At 41.1% G+C, this 17,454-nt stretch overlaps 2 protein-coding genes and 1 long non-coding RNA gene across 7 annotated transcripts; 2 read left to right on the top strand and 1 right to left on the bottom strand.

Annotated features, from left to right (window-relative positions):
• Positions 1-3,622: 3,622 nt before the first annotated feature.
• Positions 3,623-4,746, top strand: LOC138913925 (uncharacterized). Of its 4 annotated transcripts, XR_011419807.1 has the most exons (3): positions 3,623-3,878; positions 4,244-4,502; positions 4,571-4,746. It is a non-coding gene; the product is annotated as an uncharacterized lncRNA (long non-coding RNA). The 4 variants fall into 4 exon arrangements; XR_011419808.1 differs by having other exon boundaries at positions 4,404-4,746; XR_011419806.1 differs by having other exon boundaries at positions 4,376-4,746.
• A 1,366-nt stretch (positions 4,747-6,112) lies between these two features.
• LOC108068616 (uncharacterized) lies at positions 6,113-6,972 on the top strand. Its single transcript, XM_017158285.3, has one exon. It carries the CDS (start codon positions 6,215-6,217, stop codon positions 6,890-6,892), a length of 678 nt encoding a protein of 225 aa, XP_017013774.3. The 5' UTR covers positions 6,113-6,214; the 3' UTR covers positions 6,893-6,972.
• Positions 6,973-11,390: 4,418 nt separating this feature from the next.
• LOC108068611 (uncharacterized) lies at positions 11,391-16,096 on the bottom strand. 2 transcript variants are annotated; one of them, XM_070219058.1, is made up of 2 exons: positions 16,013-16,096; positions 11,391-12,597 (listed from the first exon to the last, which is right to left on the bottom strand). In XM_070219058.1, exon 2 carries the CDS (start codon positions 12,540-12,542, stop codon positions 11,391-11,393), a length of 1,152 nt encoding a protein of 383 aa, XP_070075159.1. In that variant the 5' UTR covers positions 12,543-12,597; positions 16,013-16,096. The 2 variants fall into 2 exon arrangements, with proteins under 2 accessions (XP_070075159.1, XP_017013768.2); XM_017158279.2 differs by lacking the exon at positions 16,013-16,096 and adding an exon at positions 14,079-14,300.
• Positions 16,097-17,454: the final 1,358 nt, after the last annotated feature.

The following is a 17,454-nucleotide window of genomic DNA, read 5'->3' as shown; positions in this document are numbered from 1 at the left end:
TATTTTGTCGGGCAAAGTATTAGCATTTAAATTGCCTCATTACCCGGCAGGAAAAAGAGATTGACGTGGGTACCAAGTGCCGATCATGTGTTCACATATATTGTTGAAATTTAATACTAAACGAACGTTTTTAAAATGGGTAAACATTTTAATATGTTTTTGTTTTTTGTGATATTTTTCAGGAAAACAAATTATTGAATTTAAAATTTAAATAAAATATAATTACTTGAAATTTGATCCAATTTCGTAATTTCCAATCGATTTTCCCAGCAAGATTTGTATAAGCCCGGGATAAATCCTCTAGTTACTTGGCCATTCCGCCATTTTCTTTGATTCTGGAGAAAAACTAAGCATGAAATTGAAAGTTTCCGAGCCACTGAGCCGATTCGCCGATGCAATCAAGGAAAAAACCAGGAGGCTGCAAGGAGCAAGGACGAAAGGAACGTAAACTAAATAATTACAAGGCCCGCCGGTCTAGGGCAAAACAACAAAAAAAAACAACAACAATAATAATAATAGCCGGTCGGACAGATCCTGACACCCATGGCAAAAGGACACCCCGTCCGAGGATGTGGATAAGGATGTGGATGTGGCGTGAGTCCTGGGTCCAAACGAAACCGAAAACGAAATTGAAATCCCAAAAATGAAATGTAATTGCAGTTGCGACAAGGAAAGAACAAAAAACTAGACCAATACCTTGGTGTTTTTTTCTTGGTCTTTTTTCTAGTCCTTCGTGAGGGGTGATCCCTTTTTCTTTGGGAGGGGTGGGAGATCGGGCTGCTACCCCTTGCCTTCGTCCTTGGGAAAGTGCGCTTTCTTTGCTTGATTAGATTTGATTTGTGTGTTTGCGGCATTTCTTTCCTTTTCATTCCCTTTCCTCGGTTCACAGTTGGGCGAACTACATTTAATTTCTAAATTATCGACACGGCGCCGCGATGGGCGTTACAACGGATTCGGATCCGGATTTGGATCGGAATTCGGGAGTTCTAGAGCTCTAGAGTTCGCAGCTCTCAGTTTGGGACTCACAATTCGTTATTCGTACTTTTCAGATGGGTGGCCCCCCTTGCGTGTTGCTGTTTTTGTTTTGATTAATAAAATTACAGAGCTTCGTGGGCTGAGGAAAAGCTGCTGCTTTCAAGAAAAGAACATTGCACCCCGGGGATGCACTGGAAAAATTTCTAAACAGCTGTAAAAAATATATGATGAGTCATTATATATATGATTTTAGGTGAAATCGTTTTTTTTAAATAGGATTTAAAGCCACAATTGAATAGTTACAAATTTTATTTATTAAGGTATAATTAGATTTAGGCCAAACTTCATTGAGGTTTTTGTTAAAAATTTTTATCCAATCAAATCAAATCATATTAAAAAAACGATTTCACCTAAAATCCGATGTCTAATGATGACTTCTTGTTAAATCTAAAAAGTATTCATTTACTTTGAGGAGCAAGAAACTAAATAAATATTTATGTATACTTAAATGAAACATTTTCTTATAAATCATATTTATACAAAAGAATGCATTGCACTAAAAATTGTTCAGCTTATAATTTCAATGTTGTCTTACAAAATGTAAAAACAACACACCCTTTAACTAAAGCAATTCCATTAAAATATAAATATTTCTTGACTGTAAAAAAAAGGAATAGGCTACACCTTTTCACCTCGAGTCCACCTAGTATCCCGTTCTCCTGTATTCTCAGATACCATAGGTACATATATATGAGTTCCTGTGGAAAGGGAAGGGGTAGTCCCGAATCAAGTTGAAGGAAAATTAATTTGTTGAGCAGGCCCCATGTACGCAATGCCAAAAATCCAGTTTCGGGCAAGGAGGAGATCTGTCAAGCGCGTTTGACAACTGCCCGGGAATTGGGATTCGGAATTCGGAATTTGGGATTCGGGACTCAGGGGTTGGAGTTTCGAGTCCGAGTCCGTGTGTCCTGTTCCGGGATCGCCTCTTTCTTTCGCTCTCTCTCTCAAAGGAACTCTGTTTTAATTTGCATTTAACCCTTTTCCTTGATGGCCGCCGCGGGGTTTCCACTCGTTCGTCACCATCCAGAGATTCTCCATTCGATTTCGTCCTTTTTCTTCTCTTTTCCTTGCCTTCCAAAAATGTCGCTTGAAATTTTCGTAGTTTTTATTTAAAAAAAAACATCGGTTTTTTCTCCTTGGGCTCATGGGATTCTTCAATTAAATATGCAAATTATCTGGATGATGCTGCAGAAATGTCAACAAGGAGCGATTCTCGTGTGATATATTTCCAAGTGGGACACTTGAAGTTGCGCTTAATTAACTAATTGCCCGTGCAGCGGAAATCGGGATTCGAAAAGGAGGAGAAATGGGAACTCTCTGGAACCTGAAAGGATGGGTTCCTCTAGCAGCTGCGTGATTTAAAAAAATTTTATTAATTAAAATACCAAAGAAGATAAAGAATATTTTTAAATTAGATTAAAAGTATTTAAATGTGACTATGGAAAAGGAAGGTCAACTTTTTGTTGAAAAATTCGAACAAGAAACTCATTTAAATATAAACAATATTTAAGATTAATATTCCTCCACACTCGGGTGAAATATGAAAATAATTTAGGTATTTAAAAATTAGAACATAATCTATAACCCCTAAGCTTCCAGTTCATTGAAATCAAAATAATTAATCAACAAGTTCCAAGGAGTTTGGGGCGTTCGCGGGCTGTCATATCGCGGTTTTGTCTCAATTGTCCAAGGACTCGAATTGCATTTCCACTGGCTATTTTCCATTTTCCATTGTCCGTTTTCCGTTGTCACAACACCATTGTCAAAGGGTGGAAAACAATCGCTGACCAACTGACCAAAAGCGCGTGCCAATGTCTTGAGGAAATGGAAATGGAAAGGGAAGGGGAAAACTCGGACCTTTGCAACCCTTGCCTGAGTTTCCCGCTGGTCAGCAGCATGGGCAGCAGCAGCAGCAGCGGAAAATGCAGCGTGAAAAATTGGAAAGGAAACATAAAATCGACTCGTTTGATGAGGGTCGACGACAGGAGGAGGTGGGGACCTCCACTTAGCATTGTCATGCGGGGATCACGATCGAAATAGCTATAGATCCTATAGGGATCCCCGAAGAACAGCAGGCTGCTCCTGTGTTCTTCGCATCCTGGAGCCACAGACAAGATAGTAATATGTAAATGTCATCATCGGTGGGGGGAAAATTCGATTGGCACCTGCTGCTGCTGTGGAAAAATCGCGGGCAGGAGGAAAAACAGGTGCACAGCTCTTTGAAAAGCCATAAACTGATCGATGTGGCCGGCATACTACCCTATCCCCGAAAAACCTATCCTTAATTCCTCGACCGGGGAAATGAAAAATCACCGTGCCGCATTTCCAGTTTAAACAATTTGAATAGGGAAGCTCAACGCACTTCTTGGCGAGCGCAAATGTTGGCTGAAGGAAAATCAACTGGAACCCTAACACTGTGAGAATTTGGAGATCGATTTGATAGATTTATATTTGTGTTTCCTGAACTTAAAAAATACATAAGAGATTTTAGATTATTATAAATCTAACAACGATTTTTTAATGATTATCAGGAAAAAACTATTTTATGATATTAAGACGGAGTACATATACTTTGTATTTTCAATCATTAAATTCATTCATTTTTAAAATATTTTTTTAATTCAAAAATTACGAAAAAAAAATAATAATTTAACTTTCAAATATTTCGAGGTTTCATTTCTCCGCGTGTATAATCGACGGAGTCCTGTTTCGTCCTGTCCCGCCGGCAAATGGGTCTGGAAAGTGCCGCAATTTATGCGTCAGTTGCAGCGAAGCGGAAAACTGGTTCGCATTCGACACAGGACTACGAAAGAATCCTGCGCCAGGATTAACAGTCGAGTCAGGTATGCGGAGGAATAGGAACCAGAACTTACAAATGAGAAACGATAGTTGAGAATCGAGAGAGTTCGGAGCGAGATCCTTTAGGAATAACAAATGGCCAAATGATGGAACCTCGTTAGAAGGCGAACATTTTAACAGATCGGGATAGGTGTGCCCATAGGGTTCAGTGCTTATATTAATGTAGATTTTAATTAGTAAAAACAAAATTAGATTAGATTAGTTATTATTATTTAGTTATTATTACATATTGAAAACCTTTGGATATAAGAAACATATAAAAATTACCTTAGAAAAATGAGTCTTATTTTTAATTGAAAAATCTATATTCTTATTTCTAACAATTATTCTTCTCCTGCAAACCTAACAGAACTCTCTCGAAATTACCTGTCGATTATCGAGAAAGCATTTTCCCGCTACTGTTTGAGTTTTCCGCTTTCCATTCCCGATTCGATGTGCCCAGCATGTGGCCACATAAGCCTTTCAACTTTCTACTCTCCAGTTGGTTTTCTCCGTTTATCGTTCGGCAGGTGAGTTGGGAGCCATAAATTGGGTCTCATCAATATGCAAAGGCAGAATGGAGTCGCCTGAACAGGCCGCCAAACAAATTGGAGCAAGCATTTGCACCTGTAAGTGCCTATTGTCTTTCTCTCTTTCTGGCCCTGTCTCTCTCTCACTCTATTGATTGCTTATCGAGGAAATGACGGCCAACTAATGAAGACAGGTGCCACGGGGCAACAGGACACAGGATAACAGGCCCGAAAACACACTGGAGCCCCTTCAAGAAAACGCATAAATATTTAGTGTTTGCACTGCTCAAAAACTGTGTTCCTTATTGGTATTTATTAAATGGAAATTAAATATTAAATACAAGTTCTTAACTTAATAACTTAAATATTTTAAAATATTTTTAAAACTCTTGGCTAAAATAATCTTTGAATATGGTTCAAGAAATCTTAAAAATTCAGTTATTAGTTTTGGGAAAATAAACTGGAAAAATATGATAATTATATTGAGGACTAAGAATTTAAGAAATCAATATCAATCAATATATTTTAATACTCTTGGCTAAAATAATCTTTGAATATGGTTCTAGAAAACTAAAAAAATCAGGTATTAAGGGTTTGGAAACTATATCGGAAAAATATGATAAGAATTCAAGAAACCAATATTCTGAAATATAGTATCTTTCTTTCTTTCTTCACCCGCATTACTCAATTTGTTGTGGCATGTTTTGGCCAGTGTAGGGATGTGTTCGTACCCCCATAATAAATACAGAGGCAGGTTGAAAAACTAGACTCTCGTTATGCAGGACACTCCATTTGCATCCGAACACCGTCAACCAGCATAATCAGCGGCTAATTTCGCCAGCGAATACGCTAATTTCCGATTTGCCGATATATAACTCAGGATCGGAATGGGATAGGGATAGGGATTTCGCACATGTCCCAGTGACTGCACAATGACAATGACATGGGAATTTAGGTGGGTTGGGGCAGGAAGAGAAGCCCGCATCATCAGCTGCCGATGCCGCGATGCCAAGGTGCAATTTTATGACTCCGCTAGGATGCGATCCTGTTGCCGATCACGGGCTAATCACAATAGTCCTTTCTCTTCCGCTGCCACACGCCCCGAAGGTTTCCGATTCTAATGGCAATTTGATAAAGTCTCTCTGGCGACGATTGAAGTGCGATCATTAAAATTTCCATCCCGCTCGTAAATGCTCGATGGTAAATCCCTGAAGGCAAACAATTGATCGGTACATTTTAGTGCACTTTTACTGCACTTTTATTCGCTGGCAGCCCGGCCCAAGAAATTTCCCGTGTTTTACGACTTGGATTTGGGGTACAAACAATTCATTAAGCACATATAATAATTCGAAACTTTTTACACGTTTTACGATCCGTCTTTTGTGGACAAACATTGTGTGTAGCCAGGACAATAGCTATCTTCCGGGTTTTCAAGGAGTGAGGACTCTTTATGTGGGACATTACATTGCTTTATGAGATTGGCAATGCTGATTAGAATGCATTTAGATGGAATATTATTTTTATAGGTGTTCCTTGTATGCCTCTTAATTAATACACAATTTGTTTAACGTAGTTTTAATTTCAATCAAATACAATTAGAATGTTCTTCTAATTGGAAGTATAAATTAAACTTGACCACTTGACGCTTTGGCAGCATTTTTAAACCGATTATTATGGGCAGCATTGTTGCCAAAAAGCTATCGATAAGGCAGATAAGTCACGTCAAAAAACATATGTTGAGCTAAAAAAATAATAAACTTAGGAAATATCGAACAGGCGTTCCAACTTTTTGATCTGAGAAGACACCTGTGATGCCCTCCAAACGCTGCAGAGTGGACAAGAGCCGTCTCCTCGCGGAGATCTCCAAGCGCCCGTCGATCTGGGACACCCGCATTAACTTTGCCGTCCGGCGTCCCAAGATGCTCCTCGATTGGCCAGCGGTGGGCCAGGCGATGAGGTGCTGCGTGGAGGAGTGCAAGCGCCTGTGGAAGGGTCTCCGCGGGAATTATCGCACCGAGGTGCGCCGCCGCGTGGGAGGATGCCGTTGGCGGTACTTCGAGGAAATGGAGTTCATGCGCGAGGTCTTCTTGAGGCCAAAGGAAAAGGAAGTGGCGCCGGTGCTCTGCCACTCTGGTGGTCTCCACTTTGAGGTGGCGGAGCATCTATTTGTGGTGCTGGACAGTATGGAAACCGGTCTGGATATGGACGAGGAGATGGCCAGGCAGTTGGGCTCCGAGAACTGGTTGTGGGACCCCAAGGTGGAACTTGCCCTGACCCTGGGGGCGGATCTTCCTCCCTTTCCGCCTGCAGCGCCATCAATGGATATTCCCCCATATCCGGATTTGAATTCCAACGATCCTGACTTAATCTACGTAAGGGAACTGGTGCCCTTCGTCCAATCCCTAAGCCAGCAGTCACGGCAGCGTTTCCGCATCCTGGCAAGGGATCTGCTTGGGCGAGTGATGACCGAAAATCAGCAGGGGGAATAGCATTGGAATCAGAAGACACAATCATTTAACATTCGCTAAATTGTACCTGAAACAACTGATTTTATAAAACGATTTTTATTTCTTTTAGAACGTAATGTTTGGCGTACATATATTCAAATCGCAGCATGGATTCAGATAAGTATCTTTTAAATTAGCCCAAAGAAAGAACCAATTTAATTATGTAGGTACTAGTTTGGAAATGGTAATTTAGAGATTTTTAGTTTTGTACTTAGTAAGTATTGGATTGATGGCTTTCTATGTCTAACAAAATGGTCTAAAATGGAGGAGAGTTAATACTTAAAATTTATTAAATAATTATTAATACTATTAATCGCCTTTTTTTAAAACAAAACACTATATTTATTTATTTAATATTTTTCGTGTAATTTCTTGCTTCATGCAACTTATTTTTCTAAATAATATTAATAAGTTTTAAAATATTTTCCAGATTTACTGGCATGCTGGATAATTTTACAAGCGTTGAGGCCATTTAATAGTCTAGTCAACAGCTTCTGAAGTACTTAAATGAATAAATTTCATTTTAAATTCCGGCTCGAGGCGTTAGAACTAAACCTCAAGGTAAACAAAGCCGCAAAAGTTCAGTTCACATCAAATTGGCTTAAGTGCTTACCGAAAGTCCAGGCCCCTCCCTTCACTCCTTTCGGTCCTTTCACGGCAGCATCCTGATCCTGATCCTTTTGGCTGACCGTAAAGATTCTTAATTACCCCCGGAATGGACGGCAATAAGAATGTATCTATTAGTTTGCATTTGGCATTGTGCCGAGAGCTAAAGTTTGTCGGGCAAACAACATTTACATAAGCAATCGGTATCGCAATCTGGAGATCAGGAGATCTGTAGATCGAGGACAACCCTTTGGCTGCCGGGCTATGCAAATCGATTGGATTGTTTGATCCTGCGGTGTGGCCCGACTCCTGATCCTGATCCTGACCTCTCTCATCCCCGAAGAAAGTGCGAGTATTTTGGTTTGAATTGGGATCCCCAAGATGACTTGAAAATCTCAGCCCAAAAAGGAATTTTACAGGACATTCGTTTGGCGCGCAAACCAACTCAAGATGTTGTCCTGAAAAGAGCGAGCGAGAAAGAGAGAGCGGCACTCACGTCACATTGATTAATCGTCGAGGATCTGGATTTTCTTGGTGCCGTGAAATCAGAGCCTTTGACAAATACAAATAGTTGGCAATTTCCTCGCCGATCCTCCCCTGATCTGGTCTGGTTTTTGGGCCACTTCCACTTATTACTTATTGCTCACGTCATATGGGATTAGAGGCTTTGTATCTCGCAGGACTCTTCCCCTCCAGAGTGCTCCATTTATTGACAGTTGCGATTCATTCTGCTTTCCTTCCCTTCCTGAATATCCTCCCGTCTATATCCCATATCCATTCCCCTGACGTTGATTGAGTTCGCTCGGCATCTTGAACCTTGTCATCTCACAGCTTCGCTAATGATCGTTATCAGTTTTAGGCACTCTCCAGAGATGAGAATCTTTCCAATTCACTCCATTAGAGATCATTTTATTTCATTTACCAAGGGAATTGCACAATTTTACCCTCTATAATTAATTTAGAGTTCAGAACTCTAGAATGTTTATAAAGGATTGGGTTTCTTATGGTAGAAATTTGAATTATTATTTAAAATAGATCTTTAAGTTGGAATACATACATTTAAGAAAGTATCAAAATTATGTTTTTGTAGAGGCAATAAGAGTATAAATTAGATCACATTTTATAAAGTCTAGAGTAGCCTGCTTGAATTCGCAGTTTCTGCCACTTTTGGTTCGCGTAATTTCCGGCACTTAACCCTATTAGGCCGTCAATTGTTGTCCAATTTACAACGGCAACATGTGGCAGCACTTGAGCAACTCCTTGAACTTCTTTTCCCTGCTTCTATTTATCCTTGCCTCCTTAGATCCTTAGACGGCGGCGCTTCTCCCCCGCTAAACGCTGTTTGCACTGAAAGAAAAGTAAGGTGGAATTTAAAATCAAAATTAACACAGGGAGTAAAAAACTTGTTTGTAGCCTACGTAGTAATCATAATTATAATTCATTAATAATTTAAAAAAATCAAAAGAAATCAACAAAAATGTATACTACTTTTTTTAGTATATTACAACACATAATATAATCTCTATATTATATGGGGAATCCTTTTACGAAGTCATTTTATATCTTATCAATTGTTATTGTTTGATTTATTTTGTATGCAGTTTATGGACACTTTTTTACCCCATAATATAGAAAGTGATCGTAAAAAATGGCATAAATTTCAGTGCATATTTGCGTTGGTGTTTGCGACGACAGCTGTCCCCGAGGACTCCCCCTCCCCGCCCTCCTCATCCGCCGACGCATGCCACGATGCGATTTTGTGTCCTTTTTCTTGGGCCTGCTCCTTGTTCTCGTCCTTATTCCGATTCCCATTCCCCATTCCTCCTTTTGTGTTTGCCATTGACTCGTGCTCGGTATTCTCGCATATTCCCTTTTGGCGCACTTTTCGGAAAGGTGTTTTTGCGCCTCCGCCTCCGCCTGCTCGAGATCCCGATCCAGATCCTTATGCCGATCCCGATCCTGATCCTGTTCTTATGTGACATTTGGCAAGAGAGGTAGGGAGAGAATCAGAGTACTCCTCCACCTCCACTCTCAATTCATCTTCAACTCGAGTTCAGGCCGGGATGCGATTCAGTTTCTTGGGCAGCTGGCTGAACTCAATTGAGCAGAGAAAATGAAAAACGGAGGCAGCAGCCCGACAATGGATCAATGCATAGCATCCGAGCTGCGACAGAAACGAAAACAAGGATCGCCAACAGGAACAGGACTAAACAATGGTGCAAGGTATTTTCATAGAACTATTTAATGGTCATCTAACAAGCATACTAATACCTACGGCGGAGGAAAATTATATACGGTCTAATAAAATTTTTAAAAATTATGTAAAGATTTTTAATGGCAAAGAAAGATAAATATTATTATCTAAAGAGATTTTATCCATTTCGTTACTATGAAATGCCTAAGAATCTAATCGTTGCATAGTTATACATGATTTAATGGTCTTGGGTCCTCTACAGAAATCCTTGTATTTTCATAGAACTATTTAATGGGCATCTTACAAGCATACTAATACCTACGGCAGAGGGAAATTATATAAGGTCTAATAAAATTTTTAAAAATTATGTAAAGATTTTAAATGACAAAGAAAAATATATATTTTTAAATATATTATTATGAAAAGAGATTTTATTTCTTTCGTTACTTTGAAATGCTTTAGGATCTAATCGTTGCCTAGTTATACATGATTTAATGGTCTTGGGTCCTCTACAGAAATCCTTGTTCCAATTCTACATTCCGCTTTTCCGCCAGATGGCTTTGCAGGATCAAACCATATATTTATATATGTCTGTATGTACTTTTCCACCCATTCATGATCGGCTAACATATAACTGGCATAACTTAGTTATGGGTCGGTAAGTCGCCGAGTCACAGTTCTTAGATGCACTGGAAAAAATATTACAATTAATACCTATAAAAATATATTAAAATTTCAATAAATTCCATGAAATGGTGGAAATTAAAATTAGTGTCAATGTTTCTCCACAGAAGATCGATTTCTTACTAGTAGAATTTTACAATTAATACTTTTAAAAATATTTAAAAATTTTAAGAAATTCTATGTATGTTTCTCCACAGACTTGAATTGAATTAAAGATTCGAATTCTTATTTTAGAGTGCTTTTTCTCTCCGTGCAGTTATGGATCGGTGGGTCGCTCTCCTAGATCCCGGGTACAGTTAACAAGGACCTCGAATCCTGGCCGTAAGCCTGCGATACAATTCGAGCGTAGAATTTGGTCGATTCTATGCAAATTTATGCAAATGCCCACCGTTTTGTAGCCTGTCGGTGGTTCGCCATTTGGTGGTGCACAGGTGCGTGATAAGTGCCGTGTAAAAGGACGCACAGGATATGCCGCAACATTTTTACTGCCACCCTCGACATATCCTGTGCACCCTGTATACCCTGCCATTACCCAGTCGCAGCTCAAAAGTCGCCGTCCGCCAATGTCCCAGTCACGATGATGAATTCAAGGGCGGAACGCGTAACTGGGATCCGTGAGAATCCAGTTTTTACCCCAAAAGATAGCTGAAATATTGCCAAGTAATCCCCGGCAAAGAAGTAGTCCAAGAAGGGCCGTTTATCCCTAATTAATGGTTGTACTTATCTAACGCTAACAAGGAAACAGTTTTGTTTGTGTGTCATACCTTCAGTTTTTATAGGTACCTTATAAAAACGAATGTTATGTTCGCCCAATAAAAAATTAGAAAAAGTACAAACTTGTTTTTCAAATCAGTTTTTTATTACTCAAAAAAAAAGGATTCTTAGATAATTATAGGATCTGTTTTAGCATACGGATTCCAAGGCAATGCTGCGCTTTTAGCCCCTCAAAAAAAATGGATTTAGTTGTAACCGAACAATAGTCAAAAAGTAACACCATCACTTGTCCACGAACAGATCCTCGGCGAAGGAGAAGCTCAGTCGCCGCTTGGTGCCCGCCTCCGCCCGCCCGCCGAAGGATCCCATGGCCACCAGCTCCTCCTCGAAGTCGCTGGTGGAGTTGTGCCCGCTGTCCGGGCTGATGTGGCGCCTCTTCTGGCTGCTCCGGTGGCTGGGCACTCCGGATCCCGACCTGGCTGCCGCCAGCAGCTTCTGCGCCGACTGCCTGACGCTGGAGGAGATCTTGGTGGTGATCTTGCGCTTGCGCCGCACCACCCGCTGCCTGCGCAGCTGCAGGGAGTGTCTCTTTCCCAGGCTCTGGCTGGGATTGGGATGGGGATTCAGATTGGAGGCGGGGGAGCACACCTCCCGCTCCTCGAAGCCATCGGCGGGAAGGGAGTCCCTGCGCGAGGGCGACTTCCAGTACTCGCACAGATCGCTGGCCGGATCGAAGGCAGGTCGATAGGTGGGCGAGTGGGTCTGGATGGCTGACTGGCTGTGGCTGCTCCGGAGCACCTGTTGCCTGTGCCGCTGGCGGAGATGCTGCCTGGGCTGGCGCAGATGCCCCTTGCGGTTGCTCTCCAGGATGGCATCGATCATGCGCTCCAGGGTGACATCGCCCATCTGGCTGGAGCTCAGAGTGGTCTGTGCGGGGGCAGGAACAACGGGATGGGGCAGAGGCTTCTGCTCCAGGTAGCGGGGCTTCTCGAAGTAGCTGTCCGGGATGCCCACGCCACGCAGGGCGATCAGGGAGCCAGGGATGACGGCGGCATTGGGCGAGTACTCCGCCTCGAAGGTGGGCAGGGTGCAGGCGAACTTGAGAGGAGCAGCTGCTGCTGTTGGAACTCCTGATGCTCCTGATGGCGGTGGTGGCGTGGCCAGGATGTTGCTGAGGTCCTTGAGCAGTGGAGTGCGGGTGCCGAGGGTCAGGGAGCTCGGCAGCGGAGTGGAGGTCAGCTGGTTCTCCTTGCCCTGCGTCAAACCGAGCGACTTCCTCTTCAGCTTGCCGCGCAGGGCGTGGAACTCGCTGTAGCTGGAGCTTACGACCTCGGGTTTTGGTCCTGTTTCCGATCCCGTTTCCAATCCCTTTCCCAGGACCAGCTCCTTGGCCAAATACGAGTTTCGCGGCTGGTTGACAGCCCACTTAAGCATCTTGCCAGCTGCTGTCTGTCGCTCCTTCGGTGGCTACGTCAAGATACCTGGATATCTGGAAAGTGGCAAAAATATAGGGCTAGTTAGCGATTGCGATTGTCTATTTGCAAAACTTCTTAAGGGGACTGAAGAAAAAAAGCAAGCAGCGAAAACCCGACTAACTTGTCGCGAAACGAGTTTCGCAGGGGTTTCCTTCGGGATTTCGGCAAGGATTTGATTCGATTTGCACAGCTGAAGGGCAGCCTCCTGATTTCCGCAAGGAGTTTCTGGTTCCGCTTGTCCTTGCGAACAATTGAGCAGGCACAAAGAGCCCCGGAAACAAAGGAAAAGCGCGCTAAAGCTTCGCGAATTCGGATTTCTCGGCCTCTGGTTTCTCATCGCCCTGCCCTCCAGCTGCGATTCAGCCCAAGGTTTCGCCTCGAACCTGGCACCGTGTGCTCGGGTGGTGCGCCGGCACAGGGAGAAAATATCCACCAAATTAGCTTTAAATTTCGGCCTTTATTTGCAACCTACAAAGTTGAAAACCTCTTAGAAATCGAGATCCTGCCAATATACTTCCCTTTAGAGTATTTATAAAAATGTATATATGATGGGAAAGAACTAACCTTAACAATTAATTCAACATTATACTTTAATTCCCCAAAAAAAAAAAAAATTTTTTTTTTATTACTAAATTTTGGCGTTTATTTGTTGGACCCCTCTTAAAAATTTAAATCCTGCCAATCTACTTTCCTCTAAAGTATTTATAAAAACGTGTATTTGATATGAAAGTAGTGGCCTTAAAAAATAATTGGATATTCGCAAAAAACAAAAACAAAAAAATTTTTTAGCACTAAGTTTGGTTGGATCCCTCTTAGGAAGTTAAATCCTGCCAATGTACTTCCCTCAAGAGTATTTACTTGAATGTATACATGATATGAAAGTACTAACCTTAACAATTAATTCGTTATTATATTCTAATTCCCAAAAAACAAACAAAAAAAATTTTTTTTAATGATATTTATAAAAAGTATTTACAGGACCGTTAAAAATGGATTGTATCCAAAAGAGATATTTTTCCCTGTGTGGGTCAAAGCAAAATGGTGGTGCCGGCACACTCTGCCTATTCCGCTGCCCCATCCTCCAGTGGTGTCGATCTCTGGCCACTCGAGTGAATGTGCCGATGAGGGGGATCGGGATCCGAATCCGGAGGAGGGGATGGGTTTCGGGATAGGATGCGTGCTAGCATTTTTGCGCATTTTGCAGCCGCCGCTCTCGTTTTGGTCTGAAGAGCACTCGAGCACTTGGCCGAGAACCCCGAGTTCGAAAACCCATTAACCCATAGCCCAAACCCAAACCCAAACGAGAGCCCAACTCACATAACCCAAAATCGCACGCGCACAATTTATACAATTTCTGGCGATTTTTATGGGGTGTTTTTAATTAAAGCCCGCTTCCCAGACACTTCTGCTTTAATGCATTTTTAATGAACATTTAGCCGAAAAATATGCACACATGTTTTTCATATTCCAGTTCAGACACTTCACTTATCTTTACCTTTTTATTTGTATTTTCTGGCGAGCGAATAACTTCGCGTTCTTTTTTGTTTATCCAAAGTTCAGCAGAGTTGCATCGTTTCACAATCAAAAAATGTCGTATATAATTTTGGTTTTTTTTTTGCACGGTAAAAAAATGAAGGCGTAACGAGACGGTTGTTGGGCAAATCAAAATTGTAATTTTGAAAAATTCTCCTGCTCGCGATTGCAGGGAAAAACACGTCCTGTCGTTGCAGCAGACGAAAAGTGACTGATTCTCCCCTCGCACGCAACGTTGCGTGCTCACCTCGCTGAAGAACTCTCGCTCTCTGGAGGGTAACCTCTCCCAGATCACTGGAAAAAATTCTATTCCTATTAATTATTATTTTAAAATGATTTTTAGCTGAACAACCCATCTGTAAATCCCCCAGGAAATTTATATTCCATGTGGGTAAATGAAAATACAATTCTAAGGATAACAGCGAAAGTGTACCCATTTAAGTATTACATTTTTAACTAAAATTGTATTTATTAATGAGCTTTAAACATTTTATATTGGCATTTTTTTCGCTGGCTCTTTTCCAAAAATCTATCTTAATTAATGTTATGCCATTTCGAAGAAAATCTATATTCACCGCAGATTTTTTAAAATCTTTAGCAAATTACAAGTTGTTCACATTTCATTTGCATTCCATATAATATACCAGCTAAGATTAAATTAAATCTTACTTCTTGCTGTGTACCGATTGAACAACCACCTTTGGGCAGCACCTTTCAATATTGAAGGTGAGATTGCTCTCTCTCTCTTCCTTTTTGTTGAGGAATTCCTATGCGATTTCGGGAGGACATTCCCTTGGACTGAACTTGAAAACCCCCTGGAAATGTCAACTCGTCCCGCCCCCTGGAGTGAACGGGTTGATATTGAAATCGAATGCTTTGCATTCCATCTCCCAGCCCATTTCACTTGGCATTTGTCAAGTTCGGATTTCCATCGAATAATCTCTGACAAATGCCCCGGTTACGATCAGCATATATTATAATAATGGCTGGCAAGGGACTTGCCATTGGGACATAAATTGTGCGATTGATATACATATTCGAAAATTGATCGCTTCCAAGGAATAATTGAAAAAGGTTGATTGAGATTTTATTTTGATTTGTGTCGAGGTGATAGCCGGAAATATTTCTACGATTGATCGAAAAAAATGTTAAAAGATGTTTTTAAAATTAAGAGAACGTTTTTAGAAGTCTTTAATAAAAAGGATTTATTTTAAGTTTGCCGATTAAAATTGGAAAAATAATTATATTAAAGAAATATAAAAGTGTCTGCTCTAACAATACCTTCATCTCCCTTGTCCGCTTTCTATATCCTTTTCCCTTTAGTTTTTCCTTAGCCAGATCCAATTATTCGCTGTGTTCTGCATCACCTATTGATCTGCAGATCCTTTCTTGCGATTTCGCCTGATCCTGCGCAAATAACCCGATCTTGAAGTGCCTGCCTGTCAATGGATGCCAATGCCAGCTTTTCACAGCGATCCCAAATCAATCAAAGGATCTGGGTCCTGTGAACACAGCCCACCCTCTTTTTTTGCCCGCCAGCCTTATCGGCCAGGGAAAAAAGAAGAAAAAGAAACGTGATGAAGAAGGAAGAAGGAGCCAGAGGGAAGCTCCGAGCAAATACAAATATACGGCGATCGCAGGGAGCTCTCGTTGAAATTCTAAATTATGGCCCATAATTCAGGGCCAGGTTTTAATAATTTTGCGCGCCCCGAAGGAGAAAGTACATAGATGGGAGAAAGCAAAAGGTGAGGGAGAAGGAGCTCGGCTGGCCTCGGTTAATCCCCGAACAGCTGTCCGGCCAGGGATTGTGGGTCCTCCTGAGGTTCCCCGGGTTTCCTATCAGTGTGCGGCGTGTGATTCAAGATTACTCCTCCCCGACTCCTTTCCCCTGCCTACCTTCCACTTTATCTAGATGTCCTTGCCGCCGCACGTTTTCCCCGGCGATGGCGAACGGAATGGGGCGGCCCAACAGCAGCGATCCTGCACAGAGAAGAAGACCATATCAGTAATAGTAGATTTTTAAGAAACTTACAAATAAATACATGTAAAAAAATCTAAATGGTAGTAATTCAAAAGAAATATTAACATTTTAACGGGTTTAATTTAATGCAACCAATAGATTATAAAGCGACTGCTTGCACTGCTTGAATTTCATTATTTGCTCATAACTTTTTAATGAATGATTCGTTTTAAAAAATTTCTTCTGCAGTTTTATAGGTATTAATAAGGACACCAACGGTAGTAATTCAAAAGAAATATTAACATTTTAACGGGTTAAATTTAAAGCAACCAATAGATTATAAAGCGACTGCTTGCATTGCTTGAATTTCATTATTTGCTCATAACTTTTTAATGAATCATTTGATTTGAAAAATTTCTTCTGCAGTTTTATAGGTATTAATAAGAACACCAATGTGGCATTTATACTTTTTCGAAATCTTTAATGTTTAAATAAATTAATTCATTTGGGAAACATTTTATAGCCGGACTTAAATTCTAACAATTTAATAAATCTCTTAAAAATTTCTTCAGGCTAATTGAAGGCCCTAAACTTCCCTCCAGTTTCCCTCTTTCTTTTCTCCACGTGTAGAAGAAAACTCCATTGATTGGGAAAGCGATTGGAAAGGGAACAAAATGCGGAAGGAAAACGGTAGCAAATCCGAGAGCGTGAAGTCTTTGCGTCAAGGTCGCGGTGCAATTCCCCATCTCCATCTATGAAAAATTGCACAATTGTTGGGCAATTTATTAGCGGCAGGGCTGGAGGAGGAACTGGAAAATAAATCGAAGGGAGCGGCGAGAGGCTCCGACTCCTTCTGCCCTAATTTATCTTCCTTGTCACCCTCTCTCTCCTCGATCCTTCGGCTTTATCCTTCGGTCTTCGGCCAGTGACCAATGCGTAAAATTGCCTTTGATTCAAAAGGACTGGCACGGATTATTGGGAAGATCGCACAACTCGAGGCAAAGGAACGGCAGCTGCTGGCCATCTTCGATGATCTCCGCCCAATATTATTGATTTATTTCAATTTGCTTCGTTTTTTCCCGAGATTTATCGTTGGTCACTCAACGTTGCCGGGCAGCTGATCGGTGTCCGAAGTACTATGCACCATAATTTCCATTTTTTTTCACCCTCAATGGGGCAGCAAATTAGGGCTCAGTTCAATTTTGGTCTGGGAAAGCGCCTCTCGGATGTCAATTTTGCGAAACGAAGGTTTAAGATTTATTTGAATAAACGGTTGTGGGAAAAGCAATCAAGAATCGAAATTGGTTCAAGATTTGGGGTATTTTCAGTTAAAGTTAGACAAAAAATTTTGCAAATGCTTAGGGAAATTTTTAAAATT

The sequence above is a fragment of the Drosophila takahashii genome, chromosome X, assembly GCF_030179915.1.
Source record: "Drosophila takahashii strain IR98-3 E-12201 chromosome X, DtakHiC1v2, whole genome shotgun sequence".
Lineage (NCBI taxonomy): Eukaryota > Metazoa > Arthropoda > Insecta > Diptera > Drosophilidae > Drosophila > Drosophila takahashii.
The sequence above is the reverse complement of the archived record's forward strand: the minus strand, read 5'-3'. Positions and strand labels throughout refer to the sequence as shown.